The sequence below is a fragment of the Ovis aries genome, chromosome 21, assembly GCF_016772045.2.
Source record: "Ovis aries strain OAR_USU_Benz2616 breed Rambouillet chromosome 21, ARS-UI_Ramb_v3.0, whole genome shotgun sequence".
Classification (NCBI taxonomy): domain Eukaryota; kingdom Metazoa; phylum Chordata; class Mammalia; order Artiodactyla; family Bovidae; genus Ovis; species Ovis aries.
This window is the reverse complement of record NC_056074.1, coordinates 33,411,288-33,430,018: the sequence shown is the minus strand read 5'-3', so window position 1 is coordinate 33,430,018 and position 18,731 is coordinate 33,411,288. Positions and strand designations below refer to the sequence as shown.

The 18,731-nt window shown below is 42.8% G+C and overlaps 1 protein-coding gene across 4 annotated transcripts in view; it reads right to left on the bottom strand.

The window, feature by feature from the left end:
• Window positions 1–18,293, bottom strand: part of TMEM45B (transmembrane protein 45B) — a 30,056-nt gene extending 11,763 nt beyond the window's left edge. For 2 of the 4 annotated variants that reach the window (XM_027959908.3, XM_042237976.2), the window contains exons 1-2: window positions 18,105–18,293; window positions 1,536–1,605 (exon numbers count right to left, since the gene is read on the bottom strand). In XM_027959908.3, the coding sequence (XP_027815709.1) occupies window positions 1,536–1,601 (66 nt within the window). In that variant the 5' untranslated portion in view covers window positions 1,602–1,605; window positions 18,105–18,293. The remainder of the gene's footprint in view (window positions 1–1,535; window positions 1,606–18,104) is intronic. The other 2 variants (XM_060404274.1, XM_042237977.2) reach the window with 1 other exon arrangement.
• Window positions 18,294–18,731: the final 438 nt, after the last annotated feature.

Here is an 18,731-nt window from a genome sequence, read left to right as displayed (position 1 = left end):
TGGATTTCATCAATCTTCAGGAGAGGGCTTTGCCTACAGTAACGTCAAACTGCTGAAGAAGGGTAATTTCGTTACTGTGACACATATATTCACTATTTAATACAGTGCGCAGTGTTTTGACAATAAAGGGAGGACTCCAGCCTGAGGGAAAGAGGAGGAAGGTTACAGAGGGAAGTATCACTGAAGCTTACTTGAAAAACAAGTATTGCATGTAGTGTGGATACAAAGGCTGAGAGGCGGTTGCAACCAGGCATCCCTGTGGCTGAGTGATGTTGCCCAGCACGCCCTCTGTGCCCTACCATCACTACTGTGTTTACCAAAAAGACCAGATGTTATTCTCTTCCATGGGGGCGGGGGTGGGGGCGATGCATTAAGTCTTGAAATTGTCTCTATTGGCAATGGAAAAAAACAGTCTACTCAAAAGTCAAAGACCTTGGCTGAGTCCCCTAAACTCAACTGAATCTCAGTACGCCTCCTTCTAAAAAGGGACCTTAACATCTACCTCACAGGGATCTTGTGAGGATGATCCAAAAATGTCTAGGAGCTAACTAGAACAAGTGTGTAATAAGTGTCACTTTTGTCTCTTCCATGGTCCTCTAATTCCCATTCCCACGTTCAATGAGGGAGAAACCTAGTCCTCTCTCTTAGAACCAAGGCTACTGTCCTTTGCTTTGAGTGGCTGAGCCAGAGGTGGGGAAGTCACTGTGAACCTTCGTGTCACCTTGGAGATGGCAGTGGTTGGGTGGGTTTTTTTTTTTTTTTAATGGGAACAGGGGATGTGTTTGGTCAGTTGGGAATAGGCTATGGGAAGAATATAACGTATTCTTTTACCGCAGAGCATGGTTTTTATACTTTCTGTATCTGTCCTTCCTGGAGAAACACTCATGATTTCTGGTCTGCGTTTACTTTGGAATAGAACCAACAGTGCCTGACTGAGTTTTCTGTCACTTTGCTCACACCGCTCCCTGTTTAACCACTCCTGTGAGCTTCTTAAGTAATAGAATGCAGAAGAATCACAGGGTGTGGTGGTGAAAGTTCCAACAGGCTAATGGGACTGTGGCTTAGTCCTGAACTTCAGGCAAGGTGTATCCCTACTCTGTGCTAGCCTAAGAGACCTCAAGCACCTCTGAAGTCCATCACTTGTCTTCAGAATTTGACAGTTACTATACCTTTGTTATTTTCTCTGTGAGATGGGTTCTTAGAACAGCATGGTCAAAAGGAGTAAGACCAGAATGAGTCTGAACCTTGTTCTGGCATGAATTCATTATGATATGGAACAAAATTACCACGAACAAGAGCTCAGTTAGGGCCTTCCCTGGTTGTCTGGTGGTTAAGAATCTGCCTTCCAGTGCAGGGGACGTGGGTTCTATCCCTGGTAAGGGAACTAAGATCCTACATGCATGAACAACTAAGCCTGTGAGCCTCAACTGCTGAGCCTGCATGCTCTGGAGCCCAAGTGCCATAACTAGAGAAGCCCATTTGCCACAATGAAGAACCAGTACAGCTAAAAACAACAACAAAATGAGCTCAGTTACCTCCCAGCTCCATCTGATTCCGCAACTAAAGATGATCTCATTCCTCCTTTTTTTCCTCCTTGACATGCACCTATGAAATACAAGACTTGGTGCATAAGAAAAGATCCCTACTAGCAAGGGGTCTATAATCTAGCAGGGAACTAGATACTTGTGAAAAGTTGAACGTCATGAGGTATACTGACAGTGATTGCTTGGGGACATAGAGTAACTCTCAACAGAGAGTTTGAGAAGCCTCCACAGAAGGGCTGGCATTGGAGCTGGACGTTTCTTGATTGTCTCTTCAAACTGTCGTGAAAATCAGGTGGTACTGGGATCTTGTCTTAATCAAACCTGGGCTAAGTCCCACTATTTCTGAAGCTCTAATAAAGAACTTTAGCCTCTGAGTCAGAAGACTTGGGTCCAAATTTTGCTGTGAACTTACTCCACGATCTTGAGTAAGATACATAAGCTCTCAGGATCAGAATTTCTTTGTTTGATAAGAAATGGAATATTTCCTGCTGCTACCGAGTCCAAGCTTGCTCTGCTCACTACATAACAGGCCAATGAATTGGAGACAAGGTGTTGAGGCAAGGACTATGACTTTATTTGGAGAGCCAGGAGACTGAGAAGATGCAGACTATTGTCTCAAAATAACCATCTTATCCGGGTTTGGATGCTAGGCTCTTTTATAGATCAGAGATGGGGGGAGGTGAGGAAACAAAGTAAAAAGACCATTAATCTTGCAAATCCCTCCTAAATGGTAAGACTAAGGCAGAGAATGTGATAATTTCTCCCTTTCTGCCATCTATGGTGGACAGAGTCCTGAACAAAGTCACCTTTAACAGGCAGAGGGGCAGGATTCTCTGAGGCAGGCCACTATGCATGACTATGATAACAAAAGCAATGAAAAGTGGGTCAAATAAACAGTTCCAACCTGGAGTTGGAATTGATTTTTCCCTGAAACAATTTCCCACTGTCCAAGTTCATTCCAAAGTCTTTTGGGAAAGGGGGCAATGACTCTTCTAATTGCTATGTCGGATGGATCTTTTTCAGAGTGTCCACCACCAGTGCCAGTGTCCCAAATGTTGAGACTTGTCTTCCTTTGTTCCCTTTGAAAGTCCCTACTTTATTCCTATAGACTTGGAAATATTGAACTTCAAACCCAGGAGGCAGCATTTTAAGTTAAAGAATTGTGCTTTTCTAGGTGTGGGAAGATGCAAGAGTCAGGGCTCATTAAAATCGTTTGCTTGATAGTGTGTCAGCCATCTGGGGCCTGTGGTCCTGTATTCCTCAGGGTTCACCATAGGGAGTAGCCTCAGTCTAATGATCGCCAGATGGCAGGTATTCTGCCTCCTCGGGGCTTGCTGGCCCATCTTGGAGGGCTGAAACTGCTGATTGCACTTCTCAGGTCTTCCCCTCTTGGTTAGGAATTTGACCAATATTTGGGAGACATTTCATGATCAACTTTTATCCCATGGTGCTGGAAGACTCATCCCAGTTCAAGCAAAAATTCTTGATATGCCCATTGCTAAATTTTGGACCAGGCCCCATCAATAATTAAAGATTCTCTGGATTCTAATTATAATCCAGAAGACATTTTCCCTTGCTGCTTCTTCCCATACCTAGAATCACACTATTACAGTTATTTTATGTTATAAAAATGATCTATTTTCTCAAGATGTTTAGCCATAGGCGTTTTGTTGGAGAGCTGATTACACTTTGATTACTGTCAGAAACAACAGTCTTACACGTTAGACAGGATGTAAGTAATGCAGCTGATAACACTGACAATGGCATAGTGCATAGGGAGACACGGTGCACAGCAAAGAACAAATTCAGACAGTGATCAGCATAACCAGTCGTAATCCAGTCGCAATAGTTGAGCAGCCAAAGAAACCGTAATTGATCTAATGAGCTGTCTGCAGTTTCATTGTACTGGCCACACATACTTTCGCATGGCTGAATCTTTGAGACAAGCATATGTTACTGGCAGGATCAACCAGTTAGGGGGGAAAAAAGGTAAATGTTTCAGTTCTGCTCACAAAAGGTAAAATTTACCAAGTTACTGTAAGTCATAATTAGTTTAAGGAGAAGGTTTGTCTTACACCTGGAAAATATAGATTTCAACCAGTAATTTTTAGATGGAAACCACAAAAATTATGACAGTATTTACCAGTTCACTCAGTCCTATCCTAGGTAACTAATCCTTTTGGTTAACAGCTTTATGAAGCCATCAGGTTTCCCATTAGAATTCTTCAATTTCTCACTCAGTTCAGCACTATGGTCAGAAAGTCAGAAACTTGTATTTATGCAAAAGTTTTTGCAAAGGCATCACAGCGAAACCATAACTGTCTATAATAACAAAAGACTTAAGAACTCATGTTTAAGCCTGATGACAGTGCAGTTGGCAAAGCAACCCAGTTACTGTTGTGACATGCAACTTTCAGATAACTAGAATTATGATTGATAGTATATTACCAGGACATATCAGAATTCCACATAGTATGTAGAATCCCTGTACCATTTACCACACTATATAACCTAAGAAGATGTATTACTCATTTGACAATACTTCCCATGTAATTTAATATATAAGTGAACCCAGTTAGTTTAATATCTCCCTTTGGGGTGTTTCAGGGGCTCTTTGAAGCATCCTAAAGTTAGCTAGAGGTCAAAAGAACTTTATTATAACTTGACTGGGGAAGTTTTGTCAAAAGAAACTAAAAAATTTAAAACACAATGGGTCAAAGGTCATTGTGAAACAATAGTGATTTACTTAGCCAAAGTAACAAAGAGTTTGAAGGCAAATACAGAGCAAATCATGTAAAGAACTTAAAATTTGTTACAAATGTAGTTCAGCATCATCAGAAAACTTGTACCATAAGCAGGATTCTTTCCTCAGTGTCACTTTCCACAAACCTTTCTGTAGCCATCACTTGTTTTGGTCATCATTAGAAGTAACTTAGTCACCTCTATCAAGATTGCTTGGAGAAATATCAATCACCTGAGATATGCAGATGACACCACCCTTATGGCAGAAAGTGAAGAGGAACTAAAAAGCCTCTTAATGAAAGTGAAAGACAAGAGTGAAAAAGCTGGCTTAAAGCTCAACATTCAGAAAATGAAGATCATGGCATCCGGTCCCATCACTTCATGGGAAATAGATGGGAAATAGTGGAAACAGTGTCAGACTTTATTTTTTTGGGCTCCAAAATCACTGCAGATGGTGACTGCAGCCATGAAATTAAAAGACACTTACTCCTTGGAAGAAAAGTTATGGCCAACCTAGATAGCATGTTGAAAAGCAGAGACATTACTTTGCTGACTAAGGTCCGTCTAGTCAAGGCTATGGTTTTTCCAGTAGTTATGTATGGATGTGAGAGTTGGACTGTGAAGAAGGCTGAGCACTGAAGAATTGATGCTTTTGAACTGTGGTGTTGGAGAAGACTCTTGAGAGTCCCTTGGACTGCAAGGACATCCAACCAGTCCATTCTGAAGAAGATCAGCCCTGGGATTTCTTTGGAAGGAATGATGCTAAAGCTGAAACTCCAGTACTTTGGCTACCTCATGCGAAGAGTTGACTCATTGGAAAAGACTCTGATGCTGGGAGGGATTGGGGGCAGGAGGAGAAGGGGATGACAGAGGATGAGATGGCTGGATGGCATCACGGACTCGATGGACGTGAGTCTGAGTGAACTCGGGGAGTTGGTGATGGACAGGGAGGCCCGGTGTACTGCAATTCACGGGGTTGCAAAGAGTTGGACACGACTGAGCGACTGAACTGAACTGAACTGAGTCACCTCTAAGTCAGACTTACTTCCTTTTTACTTAATAAAATGCAATTCCATTCTACATGCCTTCTTTACTGAAAACACACATCCTACTTTCCTTCAGCAAACATGAGCTGGCTGACCTTTATATTAGCATTCTGTAGATTGGTGAGCATAAATACCAGTGATAATTTCTAAAAGTATTTGCTTTCTTAGAGAACATTTCAAGATGGCACCAAACATTCATTAATAGTCAAAAATATCTTTAGTTTCTGTAAAAGGAAGCCTGTGTTCAGTAATGTTTCAGTATCTTACTTATTTTACTTGGGAGTGACCTAGCTTTTCAATAAACTTCCATCACCACATACAAACACACAAATAGAGAGGCCTCACTTCTTATTTCAAGATTTCAGCCCTGAGTCAGGTACAGCAATGTAAAACCGATTGGTTTACAAAAAAGGTTGTACTAAAATGGGGTTACTGCCACATGGAACAAGTCAAGCTCATCTGGTTAGTCAGCTGAATTTTTGCAGGAAGAGAATTTAGGATTTCTAATTACCTTTCTAATTACAAGCCAACTTCTAAATTACTTTACCCTCTCTAAAACTGGCATTTTAAAAGACAACAGAGAGGAGGCTTCCTGAGAAGACCAAATGGGACATTTATAGCTCAAAGATGTAGGCAGGTTTCTCCTAGGATGACTAGGTTTCCCCTTTGTTTAACACCAAAGGGTAAAGAGGTGAAGGTAAGAGGAAAGACAGGCTGAATAGCCTGCCTTATGGTTCTGCCAGGAAAGTGGTGGCTAGGGGGTTGGGCTCAGTGTTTTACTTGAACCGGTATCTGCCAGATGGCACATGGAAATCTTGCTGTGGGGGAAGACACCCTGCCAGTAGCCTGGTCTGTTCTGTGACCCCCCTTATCCTGTCATGAGAGCTTTCAAGTAGCAGATGCCCTAATGCCTTTTAAGGCCTGACCCATGCCCACACAGTTTTAATTGTCCTGTTGCTCAGCTTAAAGGAGAAAGAGGAGAGGAGAGTCCTCACTCAACTGGGTGGTAGCTCCCGGGGCACAGTGGGCTGTGGGACCTTCAGAACATACCAGAGAGTAAGCCTGGCTCAGAGTTCCTCAATTGCTTCCATAGCCACTTGCCTGTTTGCAGAGGGTTTGAGGAGAAAGAAATGAGAAGCAGGGGTGGGTGAGGGTGGGGTGGGGTGGAGCACCTTAAAAGAAGCTCCAGCAGTTAGTACTAGATGTCTGCATGTTGCCAGAATAACCAGAATAAACCAAAACATAGCCAGCCAGAAAGCCACACTAATGTGACTTCCCAGTCCCATTAGACCTGTGGCCTTTGTCCAAAATGCCTTGTAAAGGGAGTTTTCCTTCACAGGCAGAGCTCCCCAAGCTGGAGCTGAAGCTCTCCATTGTCAAATTACCTGGGGCTCCTGTAGGGGAAATCAGAATTGAGAAATGGAATACTTCCTGCCATGTAGTAAACAAGAATTTCACAATCATCAGTGAATCTGGCTCTCCAGTATAAGCTTCTGAGCCCTCAGGGCATTCAGGAAGGAGGAGAATACCTGTGGGATCTCATAACCATCAGCTGCAGCCACTCCCTACGGTGAGCATGGAGGAACTCAGGTGTAAAAACACAGGACACTGGCCCCAGCTAGCTGAGATGAATATGAAAGGAATAATTTCAGTGAGCCCAGACTCTTATATCTTCCCATACATAGAAAAGCACTAAATTCCTTAACTTGGGCTATCTGGTTTTCTTTAATTCACAGAATACTTTTGATGTTCAGACTACCTCCCTTTTGTTGCAAGCTTCTATTTAACCTGGCTTCTTCACTCACTCCTTGGAGCAGTTCTCTTGAGGGTCACTTGGATGCTGTTTCCCAGGCTTGAAGTCCTAAAAATTCCCACTGAATAAAACGTACCTCTCAACTTTCAGGTTATGACTGTTTTTTAAGTCAACAGAATTGGATGCATCATGACCGAGGGAGCCCCTTGGTTCGTTATCAGTGTTTCTCTCTTTTGCAAAATGCTTCTAACTGTGAGACTGTATGATTGTGAGCCATTCAGGGGCCATTGCTCTTCTGATCTTAATGTATCTAATATATGCCCCAAAGAGTTTTGCTTCAGGATAGATGAAATATTTCCCATTTTTATAAGTTTGATAGCACCAAAACACAAAAGATGTAGGCAAATTCTTACACAAATAACACAAAGTCCCGTACTGATGCACAGATGAACCAATTTCCACCTCAGGTAGATAAATTTACCCTGAAAAACAAATGAAAAAATTCCAACTAGGCCACCTATCCCAACAAGAACTAGTTCCCCAAAGAACAGGTTCCAATGAATTGGCTCCCAACTCAAATAAACCTTACCCTACAAAACAAATGGACCAGTTCCAGCTGAGGAACAGTCCAAGAACAATTCCCTCTCCAACAGGGTGGAAAGAAAAAGTGAAATTCTTAGTCATTCAGTCATGTCTGACTTTTTGTAACTCCATGGACTGTAGCCCACCAGGTTCCTCTGTCCATGGAATTCTCCAGGCAAGATTAGTAAAGTGGGTTGCCATTTCCTTCTCCAGGAGATATTCCCTGAGCACAGAGGAAACTACCTGTTGTTAGATGCAAAAATTCTATATATCCCAGTTCCTCCCTGGCAGTTTCTCAGAGCCATCTGAAATGCTGTCTCTCAGCCTGCGGTCCTCATTTTGTCCCAAATAAAACTTAACTTGAAACTCTCACATTGTGTGTGTGTGTGTGTGTGTGTGTGTGTGTTTTTTCCCAACAGTTAAATGGGTATAGTTTGGAAGAGGTAATTTCCATGGCCCTTCCTAGCTCTAAAATCGATTTGTGCACACACAAAAAAGAAAACTACAGGCCAATATCACTGATGAACATAGATGCAAAAATCCTCAACAAAATTCTAGCAATCAGAATCCAACAACACATTAAAAAGATCATACACCATGACCAAGTGGGCTTTATCCCAGGGATGCAAGGATTCTTTAGTATCCGCAAATCAATCAATGTAATTCACCACATTAACAAATTGAAAAATAAAAACCATATGATTATCTCAATAGATGCAGAGAAGGCCTTTGACAAAATTCAACATCCATTTATGATAAAAACTCTCCAGAAAGCAGGAATAGAAGGAACATACCTCAACATAATAAAAGCTATCTATGACAAACCCACAGCAAACATTATCCTCAATGGTGAAAAATTGAAAGCATTTCCCCTAAAGTCAGGAACAAGACAAGGGTGTCCACTTTCACCGCTACTATTCAACATAGTTCTGGAAGTTTTGGCCACAGCAATCAGAGCAGAAAAAGAAATAAAAGGAATCCAAATTGGAAAAGAAGAAGTAAAACTCTCACTGTTTGCAGATGACATGATCCTCTACATGGAAAACCCTAAAGACTCCACCAGAAAATTACTAGAGCTCATCAATGAATATAGTAAAGTTGCAGGATATAAAATCAACACACAGAGATCCCTTGCATTCCTATACACGAATAATGAGAAAGTAGAAAAAGAAATGAAGGAAACAATTCCATTCACCATTGCAACGAAAAGAATAAAATACTTAGGAATATATCTACCTAAAGAAACTAAAGACCTCTATATAGAAAACTATAAAACACTGATGAAAGAAATCAAAGAGGACACTAATAGATGGAGAAATATACCATGTTCATGGATTGGAAGAATCAATATAGTGAAAATGAGTATACTACCCAAAGCAATTTACAAATTCAATGCAATCCCTATCAAGCTACCAGCCACATTTTTCACAGAACTAGAACAAATAATTTCAAGATTTGTATGGAAATACAAAAAACCTCGAATAGCCAAAGCAATCTTGAGAAAGAAGAATCGAACTGGAGGAATCAACTTGCCTGACTTCAGGCTCTACTACAAAGCCACAGTCATCAAGACAGTATGGTACTGGCACAAAGACAGACACATAGATCAATGGAACAAAATAGAAAGCCCAGAGATAAATCCACACACATATGGACACCTTATCTTTGACAAAGGAGGCAAGAATATACAATGGAGTAAAGACAATCTCTTTAACAAGTGGTGCTGGGAAAACTGGTCAACCACTTGTAAAAGAATGAAACTAGATCACTTTCTAACACCGCACACAAAAATAAACTCAAAATGGATTAAAGATCTAAATGTAAGATCGGAAACTATAAAACTCCTAGAGGAGAACATAGGCAAAACACTCTCAGACATAAATCAAAGCAGGATCCTCTATGATCCACCTCCCAGAATCCTGGAAATAAAAGCAAAAATAAACAAATGGGATCTAATTAAAATTAAAAGCTTCTGCACAACAAAGGAAAATATAAGCAAGGTGAAAAGACAGCCTTCGGAATGGGAGAAAATAATAGCAAATGAAGCAACTGACAAACAACTAATCTCAAAAATATACAAGCAACTTCTGCAGCTCAATTCCAGAAAAATAAACGACCCAATCAAAAAATGGGCCAAAGAACTAAATAGACAGTTCTCCAAAGAAGACATACGGATGGCTAACAAACACATGAAAAGATGCTCAACATCACTCATTATTAGAGAAATGCAAATCAAAACCACAATGAGGTACCACTTCCCACCAGTCAGAATGGCTGTGATCCAAAAATCTGCAAGCAATAAATGCTGGAGAGGCTGTGGAGAAAAGGGAACCCTCCTACACTGTTGGTGGGAATGCAAACTAGTACAGCCACTATGGAGAACGGTGTGGCGATTCCTTAAAAAATTGCAAATAGAACTACCTTATGACCCAGCAATCCCACTGCTGGGCATGCACACCGAGGAAACCAGAATTGAAAGAGACACATGTACCCCAATGTTCATCGCAGCACTGTTTATTATAGCCAGGACATGGAAACAACCTAGATGTCCATCAGCAGATGAATGGATAAGAAAGCTGTGGTACATATACACAATGGAGTATTACTCAGCCGTTAAAAAGAATTCATTTGAATCAGTTCTGATGAGATGGATGAAACTGGAGCCGATTATACAGAGTGAAGTAAGCCAGAAAGAAAAACACCAATATAGTATACTAACACATATATATGGAATTTAGGAAGATGGCAATGACGACCCTGTATGCAAGACAGGGAAAGAGACACAGATGTGTATAACGGACTTTTGGACTCAGAGGGAGAGGGAGAGGGTGGGACAATTTGGGAGAATGACATTCTAACATGTATACTATCATGTAAGAATTGAATCGCCAGTCTATGACGCAGGATGCAGCATGCTTGGGGCTGGTGCATGGGGATGACCCAGAGAGATGTTATGGGGAGGGAGGTGGGAGGGGGTTCATGTTTGGGAACGCATGTAAGAATTAAAGATTGTAAAATTTAAAAAATAAAAAACTAAAAAATTAAAAAAATAAAATAAAATAAAATCAATTTGTGAAGCAAAAAATGAAAAGGAACTGTAACTGAGGACCCTATGGGACCTTTCCCCATATCCTCTGCTTTAGCTCCTTTATGAATGCACTGAAAGGACTGATGCTGAAGCTGAAGCTGAAATATTTTGGCTGTCAGATGCGAACAGACTCATTGGAAAAGACCCTGATGCTGGGAAAGATTGAAGGCAGGAGGAGAAGGGGATGACAGATGATGAGATGGTTGGATGGCATCACCAACTCAATGGGACATGAGTTGAGCAAGCTCTGAGACTTGGTGATGGACAGGGAAGCCTGGTGTGCTGCAGTCCATGGGGTCACAAAGAGTCGGACACGACTGAGAGCCTGAACTGAAGTACCCAGATAACAGTATTTGATGCACATTTCCTGAGTCGTTTCGCAGATGTACAAATCTCCCCTTCTCCAGCAAGTGGATGATGTTAACTACTTGATGACCAAGACCTCCTGGAGCCTAAGGACTGATAAGGTTAACTCCTGTGACATCACCCTATTGCCTCACCATCAGCCAGTCAGAGAATTGTACACCTTTACCCTGCATCTCACACCCCCACCCCCACACGCCCAACCTGCCCCTTAAAGATGCTTTGTTGAAACTGTTTGGGGACTTCGGGCTTTTTAGGACTTGAGCCACCTCATCTCCTTACGTGGCCTAGCAATAAACCTTTCTCTGCTCCAAACTCTGACATTTCATTTTGTTTGGCCTCACAGTGCTTTGGGCACAAAGAACTTACGTTAACAGAATTTGAGCAGGTTAAGTCATGGTGAAGGAAGATGAAGCTTATGGATGTCATCAATAGAGGGCCAGTTTCCAGTTGCCACTTCAACATACTTAGAGTAAAAGGGGGATATCTGGACTTGAAAGATGGGTTATTTTTCAAGCAACAGGGGAAGAAAAGTTTAACATATTTCCCTTCACTTTCAGTGAAGTTGTCCAGCACGTCCTCAGTGAACAAGATGGCTGCCCAGCCTCCAGCTTCACTAGTGGTCCTTCTTGCTCTGGCAAGCTCTTCCTCCCATTTCCCATAGACAGGTTTTGAAAACACTTAGCTTCCCTCAAACTTGAGTTCAGCCAACTCCGGATAAACCTGTTCTCATTCTGTTAACACTGAGGGAATGTTTCCTGCCATGTCAGCTGTGAAAGATGTCACCGTCATTGGCGATCACAGACCTCCAAGGTAAGCTGGTGAACCCGGAGGAAACTTAGGAAGGAGGGCCAACCAGGAGCTCCCAGGATAAGAAAGAGCTCAGAGAAGGAGTCGGGGCTGGCTGAGTCAGAGATGTTTCCAAGGAAAAAAAAAATCAAACTGGCTACTTACTTGATGTTGATTAACTCTACTGAGATTTTACCACCTTGTCAAAGGTTAGGCTAGAAGTACCAGGTTGATCAAAAAGTTCACTCAGTTTTTTCCATGTTACAGAAAAACACACATGAACTTTTTGGTGAGCTTAATAGTAATGCTTATTCAAAACCTAAGCGTTTGAAGAAGATGCAGCAATGACTAACTCTGACGGGCAGAGAAAAACGTATACAAAAAAGGAGGTGTAAAAAATCTTGGTTTATCACATGTCTGAGTTGTGAATATTTACACAGGCATAAAAATGTAAACCCTAAATATTACTATATCAGAAAATATTAGAATATAACTATATAGAGACCATGCAAGAAAGGGAAGCAAATGTGAGATAGAATTATGAGGGTTTAAGAGAGCTAAAACCTCATCCTGCCTATGACTGATTCATGTTGAGGTTTGACAGAAAACAACAAAATTCTGTAAAGCAATTATCCTCCAATTAAAAAATAAAAAAACCCCTCATCCTTCAGGGTATAACGTCAGCAGATATTATCTAGAATGGTGGATGAAAAAAAGAGCCAATATTTGCATGTTATTTGGGAATATGATAGTAAATATAAGAAAAACATAGCAAAAAGCATTGAAGGTGGTTGCTTCAGGAGAGGCGGCTTAGTACTGACTCCATAAAAAACTTGTAGAACTTAACAGATTTTTGTGTATGTGTGTGCATGCTCATATCCAACTCTGCGACCCCATGGACTGTAGCCCACCACACTCCTCTGTCCATGGAATTTTCCAGGCAAGAATATTGGAGTGGGTTGCCACTTCCCTCTCCAGGGAATCTTCCTGACCGAAGGATTAATCCACATCTCTTGTGCCTCCTGCATTAGCAGGCAAATTCTTTAAAACTATAAGTTTGTAGGGCCTTCTCTTTATTTATCCTCATGCTCTGATATTTCAGGGTGTTGTAAGTTGATGTTGGGCTTTTTTTGTTTGCTTTGGTCATTGTTCTCAGTACTTTAAAAATCTTTTCAATCTAAAAATCATACTTTTCAGTTGTGGGTGGTTTTCTTCTGTTATATAATTCCTATTATTTTTCTGAAACTTATATTAATCACTTAGATGTTGGATCTCTTGATCTGAATTCTAATTTTCCTATTTTTTCTATTTTATTTGTTTTGACCAAAATGGGGAATTAAAAAAAAAAGTGACAGCCTCAAGAAGAGTGAGACAAAAAGCTGTTGGAATAAAATGAAGCAGCCTTTACCAAACTCCTCTAGATTCAGTGTTTTTCAAGTTGTAGTCCTGTGACCACCTGCATTCAAATTACCTGCAGTGCCATTTATAGTTCAGATTCAGAGACCCATCCCAGACCTAGATAATCAGCGTTTCTCAGGGTCAGACTTGGAACCTGCAATTTCAAAAAGTTCCCTAGATCCACTGTCTTATTTATTGCTTTTTAGTTAACCAAACAATAAAAAGTAAATAAAATGAAAAACAACAGCAGATGTAGAAAACAGAGTCAGTGACCCATACAACAGACTGTGGCAGACGCTGCTATTTGCTTTACCAGATATCTTTTCTTCCTTAGTCACAGATCCTTATTTTGCTCTATTGGCAACACATCCAGCTAAAGCACTAGATTTTCTCAGGCTCCTTACAGTTTGGGGTGGTTGTGTGGCGTAATTTGTATAGCAGTGAGATGTAAGGGGTCTACTGGGTGGAGCTTCCTGGGAAGATCTTAATGTTACAGTAAGTTCCCTATATATGAACATATATATATATATATCTGAGTCTGTTTTGTCTTTTTATTTTTGGCTGCGTTGGGTCTTCAGTGCTGCGTTCAGGCTTTTCTCTAGTTGTGGCAAGCAGGGGCTACACTCTAGTTGGGGTGTGCAGACTTCTTGTTGTGGAGCATGGCTCAAATGCTCTAGAGTTGTGGCTCACGGGCTTCGTTGCTCCATGGCTTGTGGGATCTTGCCTTATCAGGCATCGAACTGGTATCTTGCCAGGCAGATTCTTAACCACTGGATCACCAGGGAAGCCCTGAGAGTGTGTTTGTAAGTCCAGTTTTTTTGTAAATCCAACAAAGTTAGCCTAGGTACCCAGTACAATTGGCTGTATAGTACTGTACTGTAATAGGTTTATGATACTTTTCACACAAATAATGTATAAAAAAATACACAAAAATAATGAAAATATTTTTAATCCTATAGTACAGTACCTTGTAGTGGGTACTGCTCCGAGAGTTGGTATGAGCTCCAGGAGCTGGTGATGGACAGGGAAGCCTGGCATGCTGCAGTCCATGGAGTCACAGAGAGTCAGACATGACTGAGTGACTGAACGGAACTGAACAGTACCTTGAAATGTACAGTAGTACAGTGCAACAGCAGGCACACAGGGGCTGGTATTGCGTGAACAGGCAAGAAGAGTTACTGGCTGGAGGAAGGAGAGGAGGGGGAGATGGTTGAGCTGAAGGATTGTCAGCAACAGGACGGAGGGCAGGCTGCAGTTTCCCTCACACCTGATGGTGATAGAATTCATGTTCACATCTTCAGACTGAAGGTTCATATACAGGAGGCTTATTATATTATAAAAAGGGGACAGACTCAAGCGGTACACGCCTTCTGCCCTTCTTTCTGTTAAGTACGGAAGAGCTGCCTGTCCTCAAGTGAGGATGAAAGCATGATAAGAGTGGAATGAGCCGACTCTAGCTCTGGACTTTGTACCTCCAGACATCTGGTGCTGAGAACAAACTCCTTACTTACTGAGCCCCCCATAGCAGAGTCTTCTGTGACTTGTAGCTACACAAAGTCCTCATGACATTTCATACTTATTCAAAAGTGTGTTTGATATACTGTATATTGAACACTTTTTTTTTTTGAGGGCTTTCGGCAGTGTGATAGGAATAACACAATAGGACTGATAAGCAAGATTCTTTCCCTCATGTAGTGTGGAATACAGTTAAAGTAGAAGAATCTACAGGTATCTGAGTCCAGGATTCAGAGGGGCTATGGTTTGCTGTCACAGACCCTAAAGCAACAGAGTCAATGGAAATAAACCACTCAATTTATGTAGGTAGGAAATCTTCAGGAGCCCACATGTCAGAAATAGCAACTGTCTGGACACTGGGAGACCTAGGTTTTCTCTGTAACTCATTAGCAAAGTACATTTGGGGAAGCTTCATGGGGTGTTAGGTTAATTTTCCCTGAATCTACTTTTCTTCTTTGAAAACAAGAAGACTGGTCTTAATAATCTTAAAGGCTATCCTCAGCCCTAAAATATTTTGTGATCACATTGAACAAAGATGGCTATGAAATGTATCCAAAAGAGTGTTTCTATAGACTCTAAGAGCTCAAGTCAGAATATATTAAACAAAACACGAACCACTCCCCTAATATAAATTAAACAAATTAAGTGACAAAGAACACATGACAAGGAGTTGTGGTGTCATAGAGGGATTTCTGGCTTGAGATCTGGCTTTGCCATATAGGCCTGGGACAGAAACTGTCTTTACATCTCAGTTTCCTCATTTATGAAATAGGGCTGTAACTCTGACCTCCCTGGTGACTCAGCAGTAAAGAACCCGCCTGCCAATGGAGGAAATGTGGGTTCAATCCCTGGATGGGGAATATCCCCTGGAAAGGAAATGGCAACCTAATCCGGTATTCTCGCCTGGGAAATCCCATGGACAGAGGAGCCTGGTGGGCTACAGTCCATAGAGTCACAAAAGAGCTGGACACAACTTAGTGACTATACAGCAACAACAACACTCTGACCTCACAATGCTGCTTATTAAGGAAAGCGCCCAGTACTCTGCAAAACCCCATTATGATTGGATACCAGGAAGATATGGATAATGGCTTAGACATCTAAATCCTGCCAGGGGAATACATGAGCGTGCTTTGATGTTTGCCGTTTAATTCTTCACACAAGGTGGATAGATCTTTCGAGTGTCCTTCTTCTTTCTGTCGTGTACCTTGAAACCCATTTATGTTTATGTAGGCGAACAGACAAGGGAAATAAACACGGCTAAAATTGAAATCATCTATGTTTCTAACCCCAGGGGAGAAGGCTGGCTGGTTAAAAGGGAAGCTGGGTTCAAACAAAAGGTGGGAGTTACATCACTTATCTTTGGCTAATAATTGTCCATATTCACTATTGTATAGTATTGTGAATAATCTAGATATTGCTGTAAAACCTGTCTATAGAAACAAGTGTAGACTGGAGATTTGTCTACAGATGTTGCCATTAGCTGACGACACAGCAGTCTGTTCTCTTACAATCATAAACAGCTTTGCAATAACAGGAACTTTGGCTATGGGAGTGGCTCTATGTACATGAAAATTGCCTTTATCCATTTTCAATGAGCAGATGCATTTGAGGGAAAGAGATCATCTTTTGATAACAACCTACATAGGTAACATCTGTACTTTGACCAATTGAGCATGGCAGCCAACGTTACCTTGAAGCTGGTGGTGAGATAAGAAAGCGGAAGTTTTTCTTTCTTTTTATCCCCCTTTTCCCTCAGCCCTGGCCAAATCCCAACAGTTTTGAAATACCCTGTGCTAAGTTTAGGGAAGACACATTACCAAGGATATATTGGCGGTATACTTTAAGTAAAAGTTACTGGTGAAATTCAGTAACTTCACCTAGCCCATCATAACCAACATCCCCCAGTAGGGGCAGGGAGGAACCCATAGAATGTAAGGAAAATTTCAGAGTGCGAGATAAGCAAGTCAGGGTGATTCTGTTTCCACTGTGCGTGGAAGAAGTGAGAGGAAATCCAAGGTCTTTGAAAAGAAAATCGAATGCTTGCCTCCTGTAGTACCAGAACAGATAATGCATAACCAGAAACCACACCTTTTTTCCTCAGCCTTTGTCAGGTGCCGTCCCCCTGTAAAATTAAGGGGCCATATTCAACAGAGCCCTCATATTAATCCCACATCTTTCCCAGAGACTTTGGAACAGAGGGTAACTACATCATATCAAGCAGACAAGTTCTCAGTCATGAAGAGCAGGTGTCGGCCCCATAGCTCACAGTCTAGTATTTTTCTCCCCAGTGGTGTTCAACGTGGAGCAAACCCCAGATTGTATTGAATGTGCTGCACATCGGGTTAAAAACAGCACACATTGCCTTTAACCATAAGCTATATCACCTATTAAAGTGAATGTAAAAATACAGGTAAAATCCATTTGTCACTTTATGAGCCAAGCAGAGCCATGGGTGGGGTGACTGTGCCAAGGGTCAGGGATGCGGGAAAAACAGCAGTCGAAGAGGGCCGTGGTGGAAGAGAACGTGAAGGAAGGGGTCATTTCTGCTACTTTTAGACAGGCGCCAGGCTAAAATTTTAAAATGATTTCTTTCAGAAAGTGACTGGTTTCCCCGTTGCTGCAATACAAACCCTTCTCACGTCTAGGGTTAGCTCCTGTCTCCAGGGACTCTCCCTCTGGATCCAGACAGGAACAACTAAAACTTCTCCAAGCACCGCTAACCTTCACACTCTGCCCCTCACATCTCTTGGCCCACTAGCCTCTTCGTCGAAGCTAAATAATGGCTCTGGGGACAGTATCTGTCAATCGCCTCTTGCTGTTAACCTCCAGGGTTCCTGGCCTAAGGGAGGATGTGGTCGGCGCCCCCGTGGGGGTGGCACTCCCCAGTGAGGGTCGCGGTGGTTGCGCCATGAGCTCCAGACGCAATACAGCTCGGGTCTCCAGGCGGGACGGCAGCCGTCCCTGCCGGAGTTTCCGATCCTGGGGCGGAACGGAGTCTGGGGCTTCACACTTGGAAGCTCGTCTCCCCGGGCGATACGGTCGCCCCGCCAGGCTGAAGACGCAGCAATATTCATCCCAGGGCAGCCCTCGATCGGACATAGATTCGGGGCGAGGTGGGAGCTTCCAGGTGCGCCATCGGCCAGCCACGAGGGGGCCCCGGGTCAGCTTTCCATCCCTGGCCCTCTAGCGCCTCCCTGTCCTCTCGAGTCGCCCCGACTCCCCTGACCGAGCCCCTTTCCTTGCCCGCGCTCCGAGCCCTTCGCCCGCAGCCTGCGTCTCACCTGTGCCAAGCGCCTCCGGGCCGTCGGGTCCGATGCCTTGTTGCGTGCAGAGTGCAGCCGCCACCCAGCAGGTTTGAAGGGCCCTCCCTCTCAGCCAGGCCGCCACCAACCGGCCCTCCCCGTCCCCGCTCCACCTCCCGCACCTGCCTGGGTGCTGGGCCTCCCGTCTCAAAGCCCGTGCTGGTCTCCACGCCCCTGATCTCCCCGCCCGGTTTTCCCCAGACTCCAGACACTCCCTAAGGCGTGTGCCGCCCCAGGGGCCGGCCCTGGTCACCTATGGCTGGCTGTGACTAACCTTGACCTCCTATGATGCAAAGCAATTAGAGAGCCTGTGAGGAGACAGCCCAGGCTGGTGCAAGGAAGACTGTTTACCAAGTCAAGCAAACAGGGTGAACAAGCCAGCTAACTGCTGAGGGAGCATGCTCCATAGGCTCCAGTGTGCTGCCCTGGACCAATTTTCTGGCTGAAGCTTGGTGTTATATTCATTCATTCACTCCACCATTCTGCCAACAAATCTGCTTACTCAGTTCAGTTCAGTCACTCGGTTGTGTCCGACTCTTCGTGACCCCACGAACCGCAGCACGTCAGGCCTCTCTGTCCATCACCAACTCCTGGAGTTCACTCAAA